The sequence below is a fragment of the Brienomyrus brachyistius genome, chromosome 17 (genome assembly GCF_023856365.1).
Source record: "Brienomyrus brachyistius isolate T26 chromosome 17, BBRACH_0.4, whole genome shotgun sequence".
Taxonomy (NCBI): Eukaryota; Metazoa; Chordata; class Actinopteri; order Osteoglossiformes; family Mormyridae; genus Brienomyrus; species Brienomyrus brachyistius.
The window spans coordinates 14,779,243-14,801,474 of NC_064549.1; the positions used below are offsets into that span (position 1 = coordinate 14,779,243).

The following is a 22,232-nucleotide window of genomic DNA, read 5'->3' on the forward strand; positions in this document are numbered from 1 at the left end:
GGTGACCCTGTTCCATAATCACAAGCTTTTCTCACTTGTATGTCACACGCTAAATAAATAATTGTAGAGGTATCATGCTGCCAGGAAGAGGGTGTAAGAGAGAGAGTGGGAGGTGCGCACCTGAAAGAGGGCTGAGGAGTCCAACTGGAAGCCGTCCGAACCTGGCTGTCTAACCAGTGGCAGCGCTTCAGGGTCATCGACAGCCAAGATAGCGCTGAAGTCCACACTTCCGAAACTCCAGGCCTGTGTCTCAGGCTGAGCTCTGTCCTGGAATGGGAAGTTAATAACAATCATTACAAAATAATACTATTACAAATAATAATAATAATTACCTGCAAGCAGTAAAGGGGAACCTGCACTGGATTTAATAGTTTACATACCAGATGGGGAATGACCGGTACCCCAGGGGAAGTACTTACTGGTAAATAGCCTTTCAAAAGTTCGACTTAATTTTGTGTAAATTGCCACAGAATAATCTGCTAATTGCAAAAATGCTTAAATCTCCCAGCGTGCCCTCATTAAGACTCCAGTAATACATGATGGATTTAAAAAATATGTGCATCGCCTGCAAGAAGCAGTAGCTGATGAGTCAGTACTGAGATGCAGGACGTAGCTTTGGGATTAAAATGTGACCCACTGTGGTTTCATTCTAAAGACGATTTACATTCAGCCCCTAAGGATTTACGGACGGGAAGCACAGAGCTTACGATGATCTTGAATCTGTACAAGAGGGATGGGGAGTCTGCCAGGCAGCCGAATTCGAAAGTGCCGGGGTTGAATTTGGGGACATATCCATCAGCGCCGGTGCAAAGGAAGACTTTCTCAATACTGCATATGAAGGAGTCGCCTAGGTTCTGCACGGGATCGACCATCACGCGGCCGTAGATCACGTCACCTGGGTGAGCGAGAGAGTCAAACTGGGGTCATGGAGCACGACCAGGGGGCCAATATTGGGCTCCACCGGCTGGTCAATCAGGAGTTATGGCAGTATCACCTTTGGAGAATGCCACGTCGCTCTCCTGGCCAAAGCCCATGGACCCATCCGACAGCCAGAGCTCCCTCTTGGACAGCAGAAACATCTGCGTGTTCAGGCTGAACTCCGCAGCTACTGGATCACTCACCTGTGAAGCCACCCATGGAATAGTGGTGAACAGACAGAGAGAGGGAGTGCCAAGAGAATCCAGGCGCGAGGCGGCCAGGTCACCTGCTGGAAGCGGATGTCCAGGTCAAAGGTCACAGGCTCCCGAGGGTTACAGACAGGGGGGGTCGTGAACTCCACTCCAGGAGCAGCTGTACATGGAAGCAGCCTTACCGTGTATGTACCTGAGTAGTCTCTCACCTGGGGGAGGAAGAGACATCCTTCTGAAAGTACATCATGGTGAGTATGCTATAAAGTTGTTAAATGTTGGTCATCTAGCTATGAAATGAACACATGTACACTAGTTGCTAAAATTGTGGAAACACCTTAGGAGAACCAACAGACAACTGTCAAGGTCTCTCTCTAGGGAGGACAATCTCCACCATACAAGGTCACATGTACGCTTGTGAAAGCAGATCAGTCAGTCCGGAGAGCAACTAATGGGGAAGGATCTTGCTTATGGGTGCAAAGGTGATATCACTCTACTGATCCTGGGTTTTGAGCCAATGACCTTCCGATCACAGGCACAGTGGCCCAACCCAGTAAACCACACAGCGCCTGCCAGATTTGATGATCTTTATTCAAACAGACATCCAAAGTTACTTGCAAATGTATATATTCTGGGTTGTTGTCATCGACAACATCTGCATACAAGCTACTGCAATCTTCACCACTCAGATGTAGGTAGTGTTGGTCGTTTGGAAGGACAGGAAGTGATGTCATATGAAAATGTGGGCCATTCTTACCGAGAAGTCTGATGTGAAGCTCCACTGCTGCAGGGGATGATTGTAGGAGGCCTCGCTCCTTTTCAGGCTCAGGGCAAAGCTGAGGCCGGGGTGATCCGAGCACAGAACCATGGAGGATCGATCCGAGGCTGGAACACATCAGTGTAAATACAAACACAGGAATCTCGTTTCTGATGTCTGAATGGAACTCAAAAACAGGGAGGTATACCTGCATGAGAGAGCACAAACAAGCCCCGGAAACGAGCTTCGGTCCGAAAGTTGACCACCAGACGGCCCACATCGTTGATGCGCATGCTAGTTGGGAACAGAGCCCCTGCAATATGTGACAGAGGTAAGTCATGGTCGCAAGGTCACATTCCCAGGTGACAAAACAGTATAGGTGCTATATGGATGTGTACAGAATACTCTCCACGTTGGGTCAATATTTGGTATTTCGCTGTCAAAATATGTGCAAATGACAATCGCCGCTCTACAATGTAACCATTACGTTTGGGCCAACTTGCCTTGCAGCTCCGCCTCCGGGGGGCTGCCGACGCCATCCTTCCACAAGATGGCAGTGTCGTACACAAATGTGAGCCGCAGCTCGGACTGCAGGTCGAAGTGCTGCCAGTTGCCGGCACCCACGGGCGAATGGAACACGTAGGACACGTGTAGAGGGACCCGAAGAGTCACATACGATTGGACCAGATTCAAAACCTACCAGCAAGTGCAGAGGAGAGACAGTACTGATTGGTAACGTCCTCATAGGAATTCTCCTTAACAGAAGTGTTTTTAATTCCTTACAAATACATTAGAATAAAATAAATAAAAAGCAGAAATAATCAGACAAGAACAGAAAAAGACCAGGTGATAGAGAGGGCACTATACTGTACAGTTTACTGTGGAGTTGTTTGCACAGAATCACAAACAAAAGGCCCTCAAAATCTCAGTAGGAAATAGATCAATACTGTTCACCAGAGCTACCCAGGACGACATGTGCAAGAGAAGCTCTCGCTCCACTAAAAAGAAAATCATTGAAGAGCTGCCATGAGCACCAGAATATATTGTTATAGCCATCTTAGCTGATATTCCATTCCACCTTAAAAATTCATCATAAAATGAGAGGGGCAGGCAAATACCAGGTAAAATAAGAACTGTATAAATAAAAAAATTATATATATATATATATATATATATATATATATATATATATATATATATATATATATATATATATATATATATATATATATATATATATATATATATATATATATGAAAACAAAATATGAAGACGATAAAGTTTATTGGTCACTTATTGGTTACTGTTGTTTATTTACGGGTAGCCTTTAATAGCAATGAGGGACCCTTCAAAAAAACTCTTGCCCATCAGCTCCCTTGCAGCTGGGGAGGTTGCCTTGGAAACTGGTGATGATTTCTTTTTTTTTTTTGCCAGGAAAGGGATTATTTTGTGAAATATCTCAGAAGTGCTGAGCTGCAGCAGTGCCCACCTGGCCATCGGTGCCGATGGAACCCCCGCAGGCGCTCAGTAGCTCGGACACGTCGTAGTGGCTAGAGAACTCCCACAAGCAGGACTCCAGGTCCAGGTTCCTGTAGAAGCGCAGTGCCCCCTCTCCCCTCATGGTGGCGCTGTACTGGTATGGCAGCGTCGCCCCGATCAGCCCGGGATTCCTGGAGGAGTTCGTCAGGAAGCCATGACGGGTCGTTTGCTCACTGCGGTCCAAGAGGTTGGAGCAGCGATGGCCGAGCCGGATCCCGTCTGGACTGAGTGTCAGCTCGAAGTTGGACAGCGACCGTGTCGAAATTACCGGCAGCATACCTGGGGGGGGGGGGGGGGGAGAGAGCAGAGGAGCAGGGCCTTTGAAGACAGTGTACCCACATGGAAAGAGTGTAGAAAGTGGACAATCAGGCAGAACTGGTACCACGAGATCCTAATAGGACAGCCAGCTACGCAATGTCAATTAGTTACGAAGCTATCAGATTTTGGTCAATTAGCTATGATGCTATCAGATGCTTATCAATCAGTTATGAAAGCATCAGATGTTGGCCGATTAGCTATGAAGCTATCAGATGTTAGTTAATTGATTATGATGCTAACAGATGTAGGTCAGATAGCTATGAAGCCATCAGATGTTAGTCAATTAGCTGTGAAGCTAACAGATGGAGGTCAATTAGCTATGAAGCAGTCAGATGATGGGATTCAGAGCTCACCATCCATATGGGGCATGGTCACTGTCAGCCGGATGAGGTTGGGGTGGTCGAGGTCGTCCATGCCTGTGTAGCGCAGCTTGGCGGAGAAGGGCTCGGCGCCCACGGTGCCCATCTTACGGGGTTGGCACATGCCTGCAGGTATGGAAAGGCTACACTGTCAGCACAGCATTAACCCAACGCTAGCCTGCAAAAACATTCAATAACTTACATTCCATAACAGTAAACATATCAATGCTGCATTATCCAGTAACTATGACTCCTGTTTCTGATTCTGCTCATTACCGATACAGTAGATTTGTAGGTGATTCCTTGTTTTGAAATATATACATATTTCTTATGATAAGGGAATATAATTATTTACGGAAAGCTGAGATACACATGAAATGAAGGTTACAAGAGTATAAATGTCACGGCCCAAAGCCATCAAGAGCTTTCAGCACCTCGCCTTGAAGAATTCAGCCTATATCTTACTTTGTTTCTCATTGTGCCCATTTACAGCAGGATATCATTTACAAAATGTAATTTTGTTGCATAAATTAATAACATAGTTATTCATCCATGGATCTGAAGCTGCTACTGGCTAACTATAAATCTAGCTCATGACCGCCATGTCACCTGCAGGCACTTCAGGGTAACTGCAGTTTGCGCCAGTGGCTGAGGATGAAGATGGGAGCCCCTCACCCTCGTCCACGCTGATGGTGACGATGGGGCTGCTGAGCTCCAGGCCCTCGTGGCCGTTGGCGTTGATGGCGCGAGCCGCGCACTGTACCCGCGAGCCCGCCTGGAAGTAGATGGAGTCCAGGGTGATCAGCTTGGAGGAGGTGAAGAATGTGTCGAAGTCCACCTCGCGCATGGGGAGTGTGACACCATCTGGCCCCGCGGGGGCGCTGACGAGCCAGCGGTACTGGGTCAGTGTGTCGTTGATGCGCTCGGCAGAACAGATAGGCCCGGTTTTGTCGTAGTCTGAGTACTTTGTGTTACATGCCTGTAAGAGTGGAAGAAAAGAGTAATGAACAAAACAAAAATTAAAAAATGGCTGTAAGGGACAGTCCATACTGTAGAGAAATACAATGACACATATTAAACAAATTAAATTGTAATTTTTTTGTATAATTCTATGATAACTGCCCTAGGTCAAGCATACAGACATGGGTCTTTGTATTTAATGACATACATATTATGGCATTTATAAGAGGGTCCCTTTAAAGGTCATCATCCAACTTTCCGGAAGTTAAGTAGGTTTTTTTTTTTTATTTAAAAACTTAACTGAAAGTAAAAGCAAATTAATGAAGCACTGGGTTAATACTAGTGATGACAGACAAAAGAAAGTGGCTGGGGTTCCACAGCCAATGGCGTGTGCGGAAGTGAAGGGCGGGCTCATCGTACCGTGACACAGACCAATGGGTAACCAGCGGCGGGGTGGGGGCTGTGCCCTCCTCTGCGCATGTCATCGTACTGTAGCAGCGAGATCACCCGGGGCACGGAGGGGAAGGTCACATCTGCTAAGCTGGTGGCCTCTTCGATGTAGATGATGGCTTTGGCTGCCTGTCATAAGGCACGGAGAGTGAGGACATGTTTCCTGAAGATATCCTTTTGTAAACTTTTATCCATCCACCCCCCAGCTACCTATCCAATATAGGGCCCTGGAGAGCCTGAACCCCATCCCACGAAGCACATGGCACCAGGCTCTAGAGGAGCACCCACTGAACGATCAGTTATAAACATTTATCTGTGATATTAAAGGTGCCGTTTACAAGGAAAGAGAGATCGCTTGGTTATTAATTACAACTTTTTGTGCCACTTAACTTATTCGTCATTTGTTTTATTATTATTATAGTATAAAAATATTAAATAGATGGCTCAACGGTGGTCCCTGTCGCATGTCCAATACTGCCTGTTAAAACCTGCAGGCTTGGATGGATGGATGGATGGACAGAGATTTAAGTCCATTGTTTCAAACATGGCATGCATGTAGGAATGGCTGTTAATGTTATGGTGCTGGAGCATACTGGTCTGCATGTGTGGTCTGCACATCATGATCTGCATGTGTGATCTGCATGTTGTAGTCTGCAAATCATGGTCTACACGTGTGGTCTGCAAGTTGTGGTCTGCAAATCATGGTCTACATGTGTGGTCTGCAAGTTGTGGTCTGCACATATATTCTGTATTGTGTAATCTGCACATCATAGTCTACAAGTCACGGTCTGCACATGTATTCTGTAAGTGCGATCTGCACATCGTAGTCTACATGTTGTTTCTTCTGCGTATGTGGTTGGCACATTGTGGTCTGCACATCGTATTCTGCAAGTTGTGGTCTGCACCTGTGTCTCAGCCACCATGTACTCATCAGGTTTCAGGTGGAGAGTGAAGGTCTCTCTCATCTCCCTCAGGCCATCGAACAGGATCTCCACCTCTACAAAGTGCTGGGTGTCGCCCTCCTTGAACTCAATGTCTGGTTGGAGCAAAGGAACCCTAAATAAGGTTCTCCTATCCAAATACAGTATTTGTATGCACAGTACAGTCACTCAGACTCGTATAATAATTAGACCACTTGATGACACTGCACATTCTATAGCGTATTTTAGGTTAAGAATGCAAAGGCACAACAAACTTTCCTTCATGGTATACTGTATAAACCTACTGCATTTAACCACTGCGCCACCTACAGATCCCGTTGAACATTACAACGCCTTATTTGAAGGAGCCACAACACAAGCATTGCAAATGTTGCCAGAAGCACCAGAAACACATTCAGCATTTAACTAAAACACATCTCACCCCCAGACACAGGGTGGTAGTCCTCCCCCGAGGTGGCCGAACCATCCTTGGTGTGCACACGCACCAGCGACACCTTGGAGGTGTCCCCCACCCTCAGGACTGGGACGCGCACCACCGCCACCTGACCGTGCTCTCTGGGCTCCATCACGCTGAACTTTGTCTCCCCAAACTTGATGACAGGCTCTGGTTAAAAAAATAACAAGTTTATTGCTCAGGATTTACTGGCATTCTTTCCAGGCCTGCACTTCTTGGAACAGGCTGACCGTCATGCTGTATATAGGACATGGATGGATGTTTGGGAATTCATTTGCCTGGTATTTTAATTTGAAAGTTAATTTATACGGTGTAGCGCAGCATTTATCAACAGTGACTGAAGCAAACAAGCCTTAGCCTAAATATGCATAAACTTGCACATCTAATTCGGAAGGTATATTCCAGTGCTGCACTGGAGGGAATATTAGAGAGAGGAAAAAACAGACAGCAAGCCGTTGGTGCCCCCCACAGACCCCCCCCCCCCCCCCCTCCGCCTTACGGTCTGCATCGTCCTTTATCCTGATGAGCGCCTCCTTCTGGGTGCCCAGGGAAGCGCCGAATGGCGAGTCACTCTTAGGGCTGCCCAGAACCAAACGCAGCTCCTCGTCCTCTTCATGGAGCGAGTCATCGACCAGGGTCAACACACATGGTTTCTCCACCTCCCCTGGGCCCAGGAAGAGAGCGAGTGCCCTTCGTAATGCTAATCCACCATTGCTGCATTTACATCCCAGCAATGCCAGCCCCACAATACAAGAAAAGTCACCAAAAGTTAACCTGAACCTTGACGAAAGTCAAGCATTCGGAAGCTTGAGGGCTTTCCCTCACCAGGCAGGAAGGTGATGATGGACGCATCAGTGTTTGGCCGCTCCTGGAAGTCCGTAGTGACCTCCGCGGATCCCTGGCGGCTGTAGCAGCGCACCGTGGACAGGCCGCTGATGTCACCACTGCGGTGCACCAAGGCCAAGACCTGTTCTTGGTTCTCATTGGCGATGTACACAGATTCCCGAAACTGGACTCTTGGGACTTGTTAAGGGGAAAGAAACCCTAATCTGTAACCAAGATCTGAAAAATGAATGGAATAAATCCACACGTCTGTAATACCAGTTGTGTATAAACTTACGGTCCGAGAAGGAATCGTTGATGAAGATGGTCACTTTCCCCGGCTCTCCCAGAATGCCATTCATGGGCATGTGGAGAACCAACGCAAACTTCTCCGGCCCCTCCAAGGTGGGTCGGCTCAGGTCATCCAGGATGGTGACCCTGACGGTCTGCATGTTCACCCCAGGAGGATAGTCTAAGTTCTGACTGATCCCTACATAGTCTACACCAGCTGCAGAACAGACAGAACAAAACAAATGACTGACCAAATGAAAAAAACGCAGGAGAATCGCACACTCTGGAGCTGGAAGCTTCTGCTAATTGAGCCTCTTTTGGATACATGGGTGAATAAGTCAGGTATTGATCAACATCCAAGAAACCTCATTAGAAACCTTAAGCATCATTAGATACGACCTTTGCAACTATGGAACATCCTTTAGAGAAAAACAGGCTTAATGAAATACTTATTGCCATATATTTTGAAGGTACTGTTATGTTTTTTAGATCCTTGGCTGGCAAAGGCCTGGTACGGAATTCAGATCCTTCGCTTTCTCTGTTTCTCTCATGAAGTAATGAGGCGCAGTGGTCAGAGGCCAGGTCTAAGAGATCTGATCATACCTAAGAGGGGAGTGAAAAGGAGTAAGAAACAGAGGCTGGATAATAGCTGTTGATGTGAGGAGGCATCGTGGGATGGAGGAGGATCACAGATGTACTGATTCACCCCAGAGTCCTTCCCCTTAAGGTCATGTGTGACAGAGCTTGTATCTTGTTAAAGAATCATGTAAACAAAGAATCACACCAGGGCCTGCTTCATTTTAAAGGTGTTAATTCATTCTCCCTTTCATTGTAAAATACACTCACAACTATACATTGTATATTGCTTTTTATTATTTTTTTTGGTCCTACACGGTTTACCCTTAAGTTCACAGACCCATACAAAAAGAATAAAGAATAAAATTAATGTCTTAAAGGCAGAGATGACAAAATACCTTCATGCAGGCTGCATAATTTCGGTTTTCATCTAATTAGTTTAAACAGTAATAAGAAAAATCAGTCATGAATGGAAGTAGCAGTCAGAAGTTTACCCATAGAATCTTCTACATTTTAGAATAAAGAAACCAAAACTGTAAAATAGCTTATGTAGAATTATGCATTGACCAAAAAAGCATTGAACAAAAAAACTAGTGTTGGGGGGTAGCTCTGTGGGGACTCAGAAGGTTGCTAGTTCAAATCCTGTGGCAGTGAGTGATCCCACCATTGGGCCCCTGAGCAAGGCCCTTAGCCCTAATTGCCCAAGGGACCCTGCTGTCTCCTCTATGCCAGTTTCATGAGGTGGCCTCCTGGGATGCTTTTCCAGCTGAAGGAGGTCCCACATGTATGCTGAGCTCTCATTGGCTGCTTTTCCTTCCCGTTCTGGTCAAACTGCTCCAAATCCACTTCTACTGTGTTTAGATCAGGTGACCAGGTCATGTGATGCGACACTATCACTCTCCTATGCAGGTGGCTTGGAGTGTCTGACCTTTTGACTGATACTGTAAATATACAGCATACTCCGTGGACGGCTGGAACTCGGTGAGGCCTCCTACCTACGGCAGATAGCGGCTTGGTCTTGCGGGAGTGCACAGTGACGGAGGCTCTTCTGGAAAGATCTGTCCCCATCCTCCACACTCGGACATCAACGAAGCCGTCACTCTCGTCCACATGATAATCTATGTCTCCAAAGTAGAAGACAGGAACTGGAGAAAAACAAAGAGTTACTATACTTATTATTTTTATAATTACTACATATCCCATCGTATCCTATATACACTACCATTCAAAAGCTTTTGCATACCACAGGTTTCTTTCCATGAAACAGAGCAGTATTTAATGTCCCTTGTAGAAAGAATGCTGTGAATTTTCCCTGCTGTTATAACGACTAGAGGAGGTTACTTTACTAAATCAAAGGTTTGATATTTTCTTGCTAGTAAACGTAATCAAGGTTCAAATGGTGAACATACTGTAAATGTATTTGTTAGTAAAAACTACTATGTATTTTTACTAAATGTTAAGGGAGCAACATGCAAATGAAGAAAACGTCTGCAAAAACGTTTGACTGGTAGTGCACTTTGAAGGGGAACTTGGAAACCTGATTCACAATTATTTTCTTTATATAACATTAAAGTTGTTATAATTAGACTTGGGACTAAAATGGCAATTAAGTGCCTTTGTCTTGACCAATACGATTTGTGTTGTAATTATGCATTTTTTAGGCATATGAACAGGTTTTCCAACTTATATACAGCTATTTTGTGCCTTTTAAAGTAATTTTTCAAAATATGCCAAATTGTTCTTTTTAATCTTCTTCCCAGAATGCATCTGTCTGATTTCTCATGGGCACTGGGAAGAAAGGAGATTGATCTGCCATTCTTGGCATTGATCATTGTTAATACTTGTGTGTGTTTCAATACAATACCGTGAAAATTGCATTTGAATGTGGCAAAAATTGCAGCACAGGACCAGAGTAAGTAGAAGCGACCATGTCATTTTGAGGACTGCTACCCACAATCCTCCAGAGGCCTTGCTTAATAAACCCAGCTGTCCCTGACTGGACTAATCACTTCCTTAAGGATGTACAGGGTCAGCTGGGTAGATCTGTGAGAGATTACTAGGCTTCCAGAGAGTTTGGGTTTTAGGGCACCAATTTTCCTCTGCAGTTTTTCTGTGTTTTGTGTGGGGTTTTGTTTTTCCTGCTTTTGTTTTGCTTTCTATAAAGACCCTTTCTTCCATTTTGTTTTGGATTTTTTCCTTAATGAAGTACTGTGCTTAACTTCTGCCGTCTGGCTATCCATTAGTGCTGCTCTCCACAACTCATCCTACCACAACAAGCAAGTATGTTTCCTTATCGCTGACTATTTGCACTGTGATTTCATTCGCAGAACAACATTTTAAGTATTATTAACCTGTGACCCTCAATTTTGTTTTCTATCCATTTTTGAACACAGTTAATAGCCCACAGAGACAATACAAAGGTTTACAGTGTTCTCAGAGTCTTCTCAAAATGAATTCGTGTTTCTCATCTGAGATGCTGCGGGGATCAAGCGATAGCTCAGATAAATAATTATGGGAGGTGATGTCTCAACCGTACAAGCGAAAATGCGATTCAGGAGCACAAACATTTCCCAGCATGCTCTGACTGATCCTCGTGTATTAAAAAAAAAAATTTCTTAAAGATGAAAACTGCCTCAGATCTACAGCTCTCAGAAAATGGCGTAGGAAATTAACCTTGAAATAGAGTCATTACGCCTTGATTACAGTTTTATTACTTTTTTCTTTTATCTGTGCTTAAGTGCGAGATACGACTTTCCTGTTTGACCAATCAAATTACCCAGGCCCTGGAAATGAACCAGTCAGTGCTCTAGGTGTAAGACTGCGGCCAATTAGCACCCCAGGGCCTGGAGTGCAGCTTCTGTGCCACCGGGGTAATCTGACTCAATACCCACGCAGAAGCAGATGAGAGTTCCAGGCCGTCGCGCTCACTTAGTCATGTGACAATCACTGTAATAAGATAAGGTCCAATTGTATAACCGACTGCAGGCTTCAAAAGACGACTGGCTGAAAGGGGATCTGCTGGCTGCTTAGAAACCCCAGAAACTTGGTAGCCAGACCACAGCAAGCTGCCTGGGAAGCACCAGAGCCCATTTGGAAGAAGAAGCACTCCAGGGAGCCTGGATGGGCTCCTGCCAAGCTTCCGCAGTGACGGCATCGTCTACGTACGCCAACTACGGCGGAAAAGCAGGTAGGCTCACTTGACAGCGTTAACCACAAAAGCCAACAGGCACGTTGCCTGACAGCACAAAGCCCGTCTACGTCTGCTAACAGGATGTTGGCCCCTTCTGAAGGTCCCAGAGGATCGTTCTCTCACTTTGCCCTGATTCCAAGCAGCAAGCCTCACCTACCCCCCTCCACCCCCTTCTGAAAGAGGCTTTAGAGGTATGTGTCACATGACCACTAATGAATGGGGGTAATTCCATGGCCAGTTAGGCCTGGATCACAGTGTGATGCCACATACTAGAGGTGACACTCATTACTGGGGAAATCACTGTTTACATTCCATTATTCTGCTACACAACATGAGTTACCAGTGTCTGTCTCTTGTTAAGAACTTATAGGGTAATGAACCAATCATCCCTCTGCAGTCTGGGACAGTGAGACTCATTAGTGCCCATGTGGCAGACAGAATGGGTCCTTTCTCTGTGTTTTTTGCTTCGCTATTGTAAATATACAGCCGTATAAATATGGAAATAATATTCTTTATTATTTGGTCAATCAAAAACAAACAGATGGCAATTTCTCTGTTCTGTGAGAATCCGGAGGTCTCCAGACACGTGTGTGTGTGTGTGTGTGCCTGTGTGTGGCTCCCATGAACCCATCGCACAGGGAATCTTCCTCAGCCTGTGCCCCCACAAGGGAATATATCCAATATATCCAACCCACTACAGTTATCAGTGATGAGGCACAACCATCATACTTACAGGGAAACCATAATCGCTTTCCGTTCCAGTATAAAATCCACAGCATCCCTTTGACATCCCCTCTAAATAAATGCAATGTCACTTACCTACCCCCAACCCACCCCCCGTCACCCACCCACCCACCACAGGCACTGCAGAGGATCTCATCATAAATGTGTACGGGGTGTACTAGCACCCAAGTATCTGAATGCACCTGGAGCACACAGCACCACATGAAGATAGGGTTACGTCCCAGAGACGATTGATCAGGTTACAGCACCTCCGCAACTCAGGCTGTCAGCAGCTGTTTCTCATCGCAGCCCCGGGCCGATGTTAAATTTCTGAATTTAGCATACGATGGCGGCGGGGGAGGGGGGGGGTGTCTCGTCATATAACAAGAAATTCTGTCTTTTTTTAACAAAAGGTGATTGTTTTCCGCCTTCACTTTAGTCTGGGGGACTGTCACTGTCTCACAATGGGCGCTGGAGGCTCTTCAGCTTCCTGCTTTGGAAGGTGAGCCTTTGAATTCAGGACAACTGATCAGCTAAGATGGTCGGATAATCCTTTCGCATTTTTACCCTTTGGAGGGAGACTTAAATTTCACCCTTTGCCGCTTCCAGAATACAGGCAGACATTCCGACAGTGTGCACTCTGTGCATTGGGACGGTCACCATTATGTCACACCTGTGGTCCGGGCACCAAAAAAACTATAATGGTCCGAAGACGAGGGAATGGGATGGTGGAGGAGTGATGTGTGCAGCTGATGTGAGATCCCAAGGGTCCACAGGATATTGTATAAGTGCCTGTTGACGGTGAGGCTCATCTGAACACTTTAAGGCTTGAACAAAACTTCACTTTTCCTTTTAAGAGACTCTTTAACACATAATACCTGATGTTACTTAGAGTAGGTGGAACTTTAAATAGCAGAAAGTCTGTTTCTGGTGGATTAGACACCCACTTATGTCTGTAAGACCTCAGCCTTTCCACCCTGAACCATCCACTTGCAGAAGAACCTTCTCAACAGTTATGGCAGCCGGATGTGCAGGAGAAACATCTTACAAACGTGGAAAACGTACAAAATATACATAAATGGGGATTCCTGTAACCTGGGAGCATTGGAGTGACGTCTCTGTGACTCTGTAAATATGTTCCGGAATACCGTTGACCCGGCTCCGGAATGTGGATGCACTTTTAATATATTGGGAGGAGGCAAATAGTCACAAAGGCTTTTCATTTAAAACTCTGGAGAATCAAACAGCGAATGGGGAAAAAATACACAGCCTACCAGTTGCCCGAGCTACCCCCCTGTTGGGAAGCAAGAATGGTGCCCCCCCAGTGTCCTATTGTGGTGGCACTGATCTCATGACCTTAGGTCTGACCCCTCCCAGGATGCACTCAGTTCTAATTTGAATAGAATCAACTTTGCTTGCTGCCTGTTAAAAAAAAGCCCAGTTACCATGATTTTTGCAGAACCCTGAAGCGCTGAGAGGGACGTGCGAGGAGTGTAAAGGGGTCTTTTTAATTAGAATCATGAAAAATGTATGACTTTGTTGGCCACAAATTTAAAGTCAGTTGTAACTGTTTTGTGTTCCAAGCCCATAAGCACCATGAAAATAGAGTGTTAAGGATACCTTTTTTAACTCCATGGCTAAAACCCTTTCAGTTGACTTTAAACCCCTATTATGCTATTTGTGATGAATCTGTGACATGTGGAACAGGATTAGGAGGAAGAGCTCCTTGAAGCAGCTTCCATGCTTTGTTAGGAAAGTGTTTGGCTTCATGGTTCTGACTTCAAGGAGAGCGGCTGTCCAAAAGGGAGAGCTCCGGAGGTCAGAGGTTAAGACACGAAAACTCGGCTGCGTCAGATCGAGGGGAAAAATCAGATGATTTTTTTTTTTACCTGATTTTTCAGAATTGCATACTGAAGCACGCAAGTCCAGAAATACCCTACGGAGACATTCTCTCACAGCTTACCAGGGGGCAGTGATAACTCGATATTCTGCCGTTTAAAACACTGTTAATGTACACTCCTGTGAGCCAGCCTGCTTGTGAGCTTTGTCTGTAAAAAGCAGGAGTCCATACAGTACAGTAAGAATAATGCGCTGGACAGAAGCATCAAAGCGCCAACACAGACGGGAGGTAAGAACTGCTGGAGAAAAGAAATGCACATCATTTGCTTTAAAAAGTCAACAAAACAAGAAAGAATACACCACCTAAAGGAAATAACTACAGGCATGAGGAGCTGGTTGCTTTGATCACTGTCTACTGTGTCGACTTCCTTTACATTTCAATCAACGACACTGAGTTTCACCGGCAAAATAAAACATCTAGTATCCTGCAATACTGTGGTGAGGCAGACCACTGCGATGGGGTAGAACTGGCAGATGTGCATTTTTTTCCCCACTGAGAATTTACTTAAAAGAAAGTGACATGAGAAGAAAGCCATCTTCACTTAGCAAAGCAAAGCTTCTAATCAGTGCCAAACTCTCATTCCCTTTAAATTCTGCTAAACACAGAACAGAATTTATACAAGAAAACTTCCTTGAAAAAAACAGGATAAATTATTCAAAAAAAGTTTCATCCCATCCCAGGATGGGATGCCAGTCCATTGGATGGGATGCCAGGGCACGAGGCAGGGGACGCCCTGGATGGGATGTCAGTCTATCACAGGGCACGAGGCAGGGGACGCCCTGGATGAGATGCCAATTTATCACGGGGCACGAGGCAGGGGACGCCCTGGATGGGATGTCAGTCTATCACAGGGCACGAGGCAGGGGACGCCCTGGATGAGATGCCAATTTATCACGGGGCACGAGGCAGGGGACGCCCTGGATGGGATGTCAGTCTATCACAGGGCACGAGGCAGGGGACGTCCTGGATGAGATGCCAATTTATCACGGGGCACGAGGCAGGGGACGCCCTGGATGGGATGTCAGTCTATCACAGGGCACGAGGCAGGGGACGCCCTGGATGAGATGCCAGTTTATCACAGGGCACGAGGCAGGGGACGCCCTGGATGGGATGTCAGTCTATCACAGGGCACGAGGCAGGGGACGCCCTGGATGAGATTCCAGTTTATCACAGGGCACGAGGCAGGGGAAGCTCTGGATGAGATGCCAGTTTATCACAGGGCATGAGGCAGGGGACGCCCTGGATGGGATGTCAGTCTATCACAGGGCACGAGGCAGGGGACGCCCTGGATGGCATGCCAGTCTATCAAAGGTCATGAGGCAGGGGACGCCCTGGATGGGATGCCAGTCTATCAAAGGTCATGAGGCAGGGGACGCCCTGGATGGGATGTCAGTCTATCACAGGGCATGAGGTAGGGGATGCCCTGGGGGGGATGCCAGTGTATCATAGGTCTATAGACAGGACTAGAGCAGCCAGAGAAAAGTCACACAACCACAGGGAGCCGGAAAAACAGTCTGAGCCCCAAAACCATGATACATGAGACTATAGCATAGACTACCCATAGAGTAACCCCCACCCCAATCCCCATCATAAAACAAAAGAGTCCCCTAAAGTGGGTGCACTGTGTTGGCAGTCAAATAGTAGAAGCATTGGATCCTTGCAGATTTATTGACAAGAGACTGGAGCAATGTGCTCACAGGACTTACCATCATCGAGGTCAGACAGGATGGTGACCTTTGCTGTGGGGAACTGACCCAGACGGCCACCCACGGGGACGCTGAGCGTGACGTTAAAGTTCTCCTCCTCCTCGTAGAGCGAGTCGTCGATGACGACTACCCGGCAGAGCTTTTCTGCCTCACCCCCGTCGAAACGCAGTGCGCTGCCAGGGCCCTCTGGTCGGGAGATGTAGTCCGAGTAGGACAGCACTGAGGTAGGGGCGGTGCCCGTGGCAGTGACTGTGGACGACCGGGTAGAAAATATCAACAGGGAGAAACTCAACACATTCAAGTGAAATTAACGAATGAAGGATTCTGGACTGCTTCTTTGGCCCAGAGACGGGATTCAAACCCCCAGCTTTGAAGGCAGGAAACAAACCAGTGAGTCGAGACATTAACTGTAGATGTGAGCAGCCCATAGAGATCAAAGGAACGATGCTTGCAAATCAAAGTAGACGGGATTATCGATTACTGTCAGGTCAACTGGGTTCACCCTCTTCCCACTGGATGGAAGCAGGTGGCAGTCCCACAAAGTGCAGGTCTCAGGCTATATGGGTATGACTCAAGCTGGCCGCCTGTCAGTTTCCAGGGAGCCCAAGTCCTACCTTGCTGGGTGTAGCAGAAGACCATGAGCTCCTGGCTGATGTCCCCGCTCCTGCGAACGGGGATCAAGAGCTCGCCGATGTCCTCCTCCACACTGTAAGCGGACGAGGGGATGAAGACCGTCGACTCTACAAATGGAGAAGACGACAGAAGGGCAGTAGGCATCATGAAGGACGGAGATGTGCGTGTTCTTGTGTAGTGAATGCGGGCTACTGAAACAGCATAAAGGACTGATGTACCTGTAGACAAGATACTGACCCTCTTTAAGAATTTCAGGCTATATAATCTCTGACCTGCCAATGTACCTTCAATGAATGTAGTTGCTGAGAAAACTTACGTATTTCAAAAGAATTTATGTATGCTTTACAATTTTTATATAACTCAAAGTTGCAAAATAAGTTTGTAGAAGCTTAAGGCGAGTTTAAATTGGAAACCGCAGTGGGACTAATGAAAAATAAAGTTTGTCCTCTCACTCCTTAGTGCTCACGCACTTATGATTCATCTCTAATCCAGACTCCCAGTCTTTGCAGCACTTATCTAAACACGAGGCCATTAAGTGGCGTGAGGCCTGTCATAAGCTGGCCGACAACAACAGCCACCGCTCTTCTGGGACCTGTTACTCGTGGTGAGGAGTGGAGAGACGCTCTGTAATCTACCAGGATCTGAGGCGGCGAGCGGCTTTAGAGAAATTAATTAAACAGGAGAAGTTTCTGTGTGTGTTTGATAATCACCCGGGGGTGCAAAGCTGCTGTGCATTGTTACTTAACACGCCCTGTATCCCACCCCCCCAAAAAATAAAAAACATTGTGAATCATTTAAACATTTTTTTCTACATGGACATAAAGGTAAATTTGTATTTGCCGTCTTAAGAGTTTTAATACCAGTACTGTGATTTTTAGGGGAGCTCCCTCCTGGATGGGGGCCAAGTCACTGGAGCAGAGCAGCTGTGGTTATGTCTCATACCCACAGAGCCCAGCAACAAACCCCCCAGGACACCATTAAGACCAGCTGCAGCCTGCAGGACTGGAGCAGAAGATCAGTCCCGGTGCACATGGAGTCATACTCACTGATCACAGTCTCATTAGCTGAATAAACACTTTCTGTCTGCGAAATACTTCTGTTTTCAGCCAACAGTAAGGAGACATGCTGGCCCACATTTATATAATGCGTACAGTTTGGCATGTTGAGTGGTGGTATGTTACTCTGTGGGTTAGGAGGCTTGTGTTTGTGATCAGAAGGTCACCGGTTCAAACCCTATAGTCGGCAGAGTGATCTCACCATCAAGCTCTAGAGCGAGAGCCTTACTCCACCCCCCCACAATGGCTGGCAGCCCCTGCTGTCTGAAAAATATACATTCCCTTGGATAAAGGTGCCTACTAAATGAGTGTAAATGCTTCATAACCAGAGAGTTTGGGTCCTTCACAACTGATCTTAGGGTTTCTACACCCATTTAATTCTAAAGTCAAACAAACAGCGTCACTGTGTTTCAACTTGAAATGACTTTTTATATGAAATGTGACCTTCGACTGTATGACTTTCTACTAATGATTCAAATTTCCTCTGACCATTTAACCATTTTGCACTGCATTTATATCTGTCCTTGATGGTACAATGGCTGCAGTGCGGTGAATTACCTGCTAAGGCTGAAATCTCTTGGCCTCGCCTATTTAGCGAGCCCTTAATTACCGCATTCGGTATGAAGAGGGCAGTTGGGTGCCATTTGAGCGTCTGCTCGTGGTGGGATGACTGGTCCCACTGGTTGCTTGTCTGACGGGCCCATTTCTTTTTGGCACCTGCGACGCAGCGTCGTCGTTTGAGCATGAGCGAGGGGGGGTCTGTAAAATTGCTGTCTCTCCCCGGCTGCTCTTGGAAGGGTGGTCACGCACTGCACCTGGTTACTGTTGCTGGGTTGCTGGCTGTTGTCAGGGTATGTCTGTTTCAGTGTAATGCATTGTGCGTGTGCTGTAACGGCAAGCGGCCTGGGGTACCTTTACGCGGTTCATTTGAGCTGAGTGTGTGTTTCTTTGCTGTCGTGTGAATAACATTTGTTTTTAATTGCAGGGATCTGTTACTCGAAATGGACTTGGAATTTAAATCTCCCTGGAATTCGAATTCAAATCCATTTGTGTTCCCCATAGTTTTTTTAAAATCCGCATTTTCTGATTTGGAAACCCTGCTTTATAGTATCACTCTGTATTAATAAACTAAATTTGGTACCCGGAGACATAACTCTGCCCTTCTTGGTGGATGAACCTGCGTGACCTACTGGGTCATGTTAATGGTGGGTTTTTCCCCTGGTGGGAGTTCCCGGGGTGGCGTAGTCAAACTAGTTGTACCTCCACACTCTTGTGCCCCCCCCTCCGCCCCCCCCACACCACAGCAGATTCATTTCTTTCTTTCTGTGCCATCTGCAAGGATTCTGCGAATTATTAAAAAAGTTATTGTAAACTTATTGCTAAAAATGCCAGAGTGACAGAATTCACCTCAGCGGAACACCGAGATATCCGTGTGGCTTTGATTTCTAGCAACGATCCAGAGCAGATTTGCCACTGCAGTGCTCCATGGGTATCCCAGCAGTCTGGTTCCGTGACAAGGCTAACGGGGAATGAGCACCGCTGGGAATTTATTGTAGCTGAGCGGGATAAGAAAAAAGCAGATAGTCAACTAACCATCAGCTGGGTCCAGGATTTCCACAATAGCCACCTGGGGGAATTCCAGAGCCCCCATGACAGGCTCAGAGAGAACAATCTGGAAGGTCTCTGACTGCTCGAACACGTTGTCGGACAGGATGCGGACCCTCCAGGAGGCTGTGGTCTGGCCTGGGTTGAACTGGACCTGTCTCTGTGACTTCCCTCTGAAGTCTTCGTCTTTCGTGGCCGTGCCATCTCTGGTGCCGATGCCTTTTGGTACAGACCGGAAGAGTTACTGTAAAATCACAGACATCATCCCTCCACAAGGCCAAAACAAACTGAAACACGTTTTCATCGATGCGGTAGTCACGCAGTGAGTATTTCGATCACGCCTTTATAAGCCCATCACGTGTGCGCAAGTCCCCCGCCCGTGGATGTCAGTCACAAGGCCCGCTAATTGGGCGCCGGTCATGGTGGCACTGTGCCCCTGATGACGTTCCCAAGAGGGTGGCGTGCCCGGCTTGCCGCTCACGGCCGGTGCGTTTAATCGCGGTTGCTGGCTGGGATCCTTCTGTCAGAGAGGCATCAGCCGCTGCCATGTGGTGCGTGGATGTCACTCGCCCCGTTTGATAACAGCTCGAAGCTCAGCGGGAAGCCCTCAATTAATAAAACATACCCAGAAGATTGCCCCCCCCTTCCCCGAGGGGTTATCATCGAGGTCACCCGACGGAAGACAGAGCTCTTCTCGCGTCTCACATGCCGGTCGAATTTTTTTTGTCCGTCGGCGCGACGAGGATTTCAAGGTTCGGCTCAGCGCCCAAGACAGACGAGCGCAAAGACCGGCTTCTCGAAGATAACTAACATTTCCACGGCGCCAAGCTCGTCCTCAGAGCTGCGAGCTTGAGCCGTGAAACCCACAAACACAGCTGCCTCGGCGATACAAAAAACCACAACAATCTTCAAACAGACAGCCTTTGGTGAAAAGATGGCCAATCGTTTTCAAACTTTCTTCGGCAGTGTTCCCGCACCCCAATCACCAATCGGATTTTTGCGGCCCAGTGAGAATGAACCAAGAAACCCAGGGGCTTGATGTTCTCCAACAAACTGGCTTCAGAAGTTTTTCAGAGTGGGGGTCAAACAGGGAGGGGGATGCTAAAGCTGCCCCATGATTTGCAGCTTCATCTCATATTATTGCTCCATCTTGCTACTGAGGGGAGATGGAGTTGTGTAAAATAGGAGGAGGGCCGGAGTTGGGGGGGGTTTCTCTTCTTCTGCAGGATCCATTTTCCATCTTAGCTATGGTATAAATCTGGAGGAGCATTTTTATATTGCTGAATTAATCTTCCTGCTAGTACTCACTTTCATATTTCTCAGCCAATAAACTAAAGGTCAGGGACCCGACAGAAAACAGTAAAGTTCTCAAAAGACCTTTAAAATTTTAGATGCGTCGCCGTAACTGCTGAGATTCACAGAAATAAAACGCAGGATTTTAGCGGCATGCCCGTATCAAACTCAGAAGTGCGACTATCAGGCAGAGGACTGGCCAAAACGCTTGCAGGAAAGATGGATTGCCCCCAAAAGACAAGGGATTCATACATTTTAATTCCTGCAGACTTGCACTTCTAAGCATCCCCTACAAAGGTGGCACACAGGTTCAGCCCAGAACTACGAATGGCAAAGTACAAAATGTACAGCAGCGAGGCTGAGTCTCATCACGGATTCAGTGACAGAAGATGCTGCCTAGTGATCAATACTTAACTCTTTCATCAAGGGTGGTGATGGAACATCACATTAAATTCAGTTCTTTTCATTTTGTTGCTGTGACTCGTCATATTCTTGCTGTGACTCATGACTCCTTTGACTCCCACCATTTCCTGGGGTATTTCTCTTTCCTGTTCCACATTGTTCAATTTTGTTTACAACTCAAAATGTATTACTGTAATGTGCTGAACAGTTATATCAACTTGCTGTGCTATTCTGGTTAAGCGCAGTCGGCTGACCTTGTGTGAGGGAAAGTACACTATATAAAATGGATTTAAAGTGAATTGACAAATGCTAAAGAGTACTGACATCTCTTATGGTACTGACCTTTTGCAGAGGAGCCCATACCCCGTTCATTGTGGGACTGACCATGAAACTGTTCGACTGTGAAAATGACCCCCAGGAACTGGGAATGACAGTGACACAGAGCGAGGATCCATTGTGTGTTCCAGTCTGATGCCAAGCGAGCTAAACAGCCATAAGGCTTCTCCAGAAGACTCTCTAATTTATCTTCAACCCCGGAGGCCCTGGGCCAAAAGGTCATTCCTTGTCCACAGGACCTAAATATAATGGCTCACGAGCCAATTCCCAGCAGCAAGTCAGGATGACATGATGATGTATTGTGTTTTAATAACGAACGCAGCACATGCTATGAAACATTGAAATCTTTTTTTACCACTCTGTTGGAAGTTGTGTCTAATTTAAATTAAAATGCAAAGTAAACCATAGGTGGGAATGTGTGAAAGTAAGAAAGAATCCAAAGAAAGACTCCTATAGATACAAACCCTCTGGCTGCAGATGCTACCGATTATTCTCTTATATTTAATTTATATATATATATATATATACAGGCGCTCCTCTACTTACGAATGACTTATGTTCCGAACGGCCGCTCGTAACTTGAAATGATCGTAAGTCGTTATTCAACATCATTTTAAGGGTATATGCAAGTACAAAGAACTAGGATGCTGGGAGTTTGCACGCTACGCTGCTGCGCGGCGGGAGTAGCGGCCAGAGGTCGTACTAGGCGGAATTGGCGCGCAGAAAAAAAAAATTATGTTGCAGACAGGAAACGGGAGCCAAATGAACAGAATTTGGACTGTTCGTTTTTTTTG

General features: G+C 46.5%; 1 protein-coding gene across 1 annotated transcript in view; it reads right to left on the reverse strand.

The window, feature by feature from the left end:
• Positions 1-22,232, reverse strand: part of frem2b (FRAS1 related extracellular matrix 2b) — a 55,710-nt gene that overhangs the window by 5,421 nt on the left and 28,057 nt on the right. The window contains exons 4-23 of the mRNA XM_048981719.1: positions 19,396-19,626; positions 16,729-16,854; positions 16,115-16,363; positions 9,591-9,740; positions 8,027-8,236; positions 7,732-7,929; positions 7,406-7,570; positions 6,874-7,056; positions 6,417-6,547; positions 5,482-5,640; positions 4,777-5,080; positions 4,096-4,227; positions 3,375-3,703; positions 2,388-2,580; positions 2,093-2,197; positions 1,885-2,012; positions 1,205-1,339; positions 995-1,121; positions 708-895; positions 121-267 (exon numbers count right to left, since the gene is read on the reverse strand). Of these exons, the coding sequence (XP_048837676.1) occupies positions 121-267; positions 708-895; positions 995-1,121; positions 1,205-1,339; positions 1,885-2,012; positions 2,093-2,197; positions 2,388-2,580; positions 3,375-3,703; positions 4,096-4,227; positions 4,777-5,080; positions 5,482-5,640; positions 6,417-6,547; positions 6,874-7,056; positions 7,406-7,570; positions 7,732-7,929; positions 8,027-8,236; positions 9,591-9,740; positions 16,115-16,363; positions 16,729-16,854; positions 19,396-19,626 (3,590 nt within the window). The remainder of the gene's footprint in view (positions 1-120; positions 268-707; positions 896-994; positions 1,122-1,204; positions 1,340-1,884; positions 2,013-2,092; positions 2,198-2,387; positions 2,581-3,374; positions 3,704-4,095; positions 4,228-4,776; positions 5,081-5,481; positions 5,641-6,416; positions 6,548-6,873; positions 7,057-7,405; positions 7,571-7,731; positions 7,930-8,026; positions 8,237-9,590; positions 9,741-16,114; positions 16,364-16,728; positions 16,855-19,395; positions 19,627-22,232) is intronic.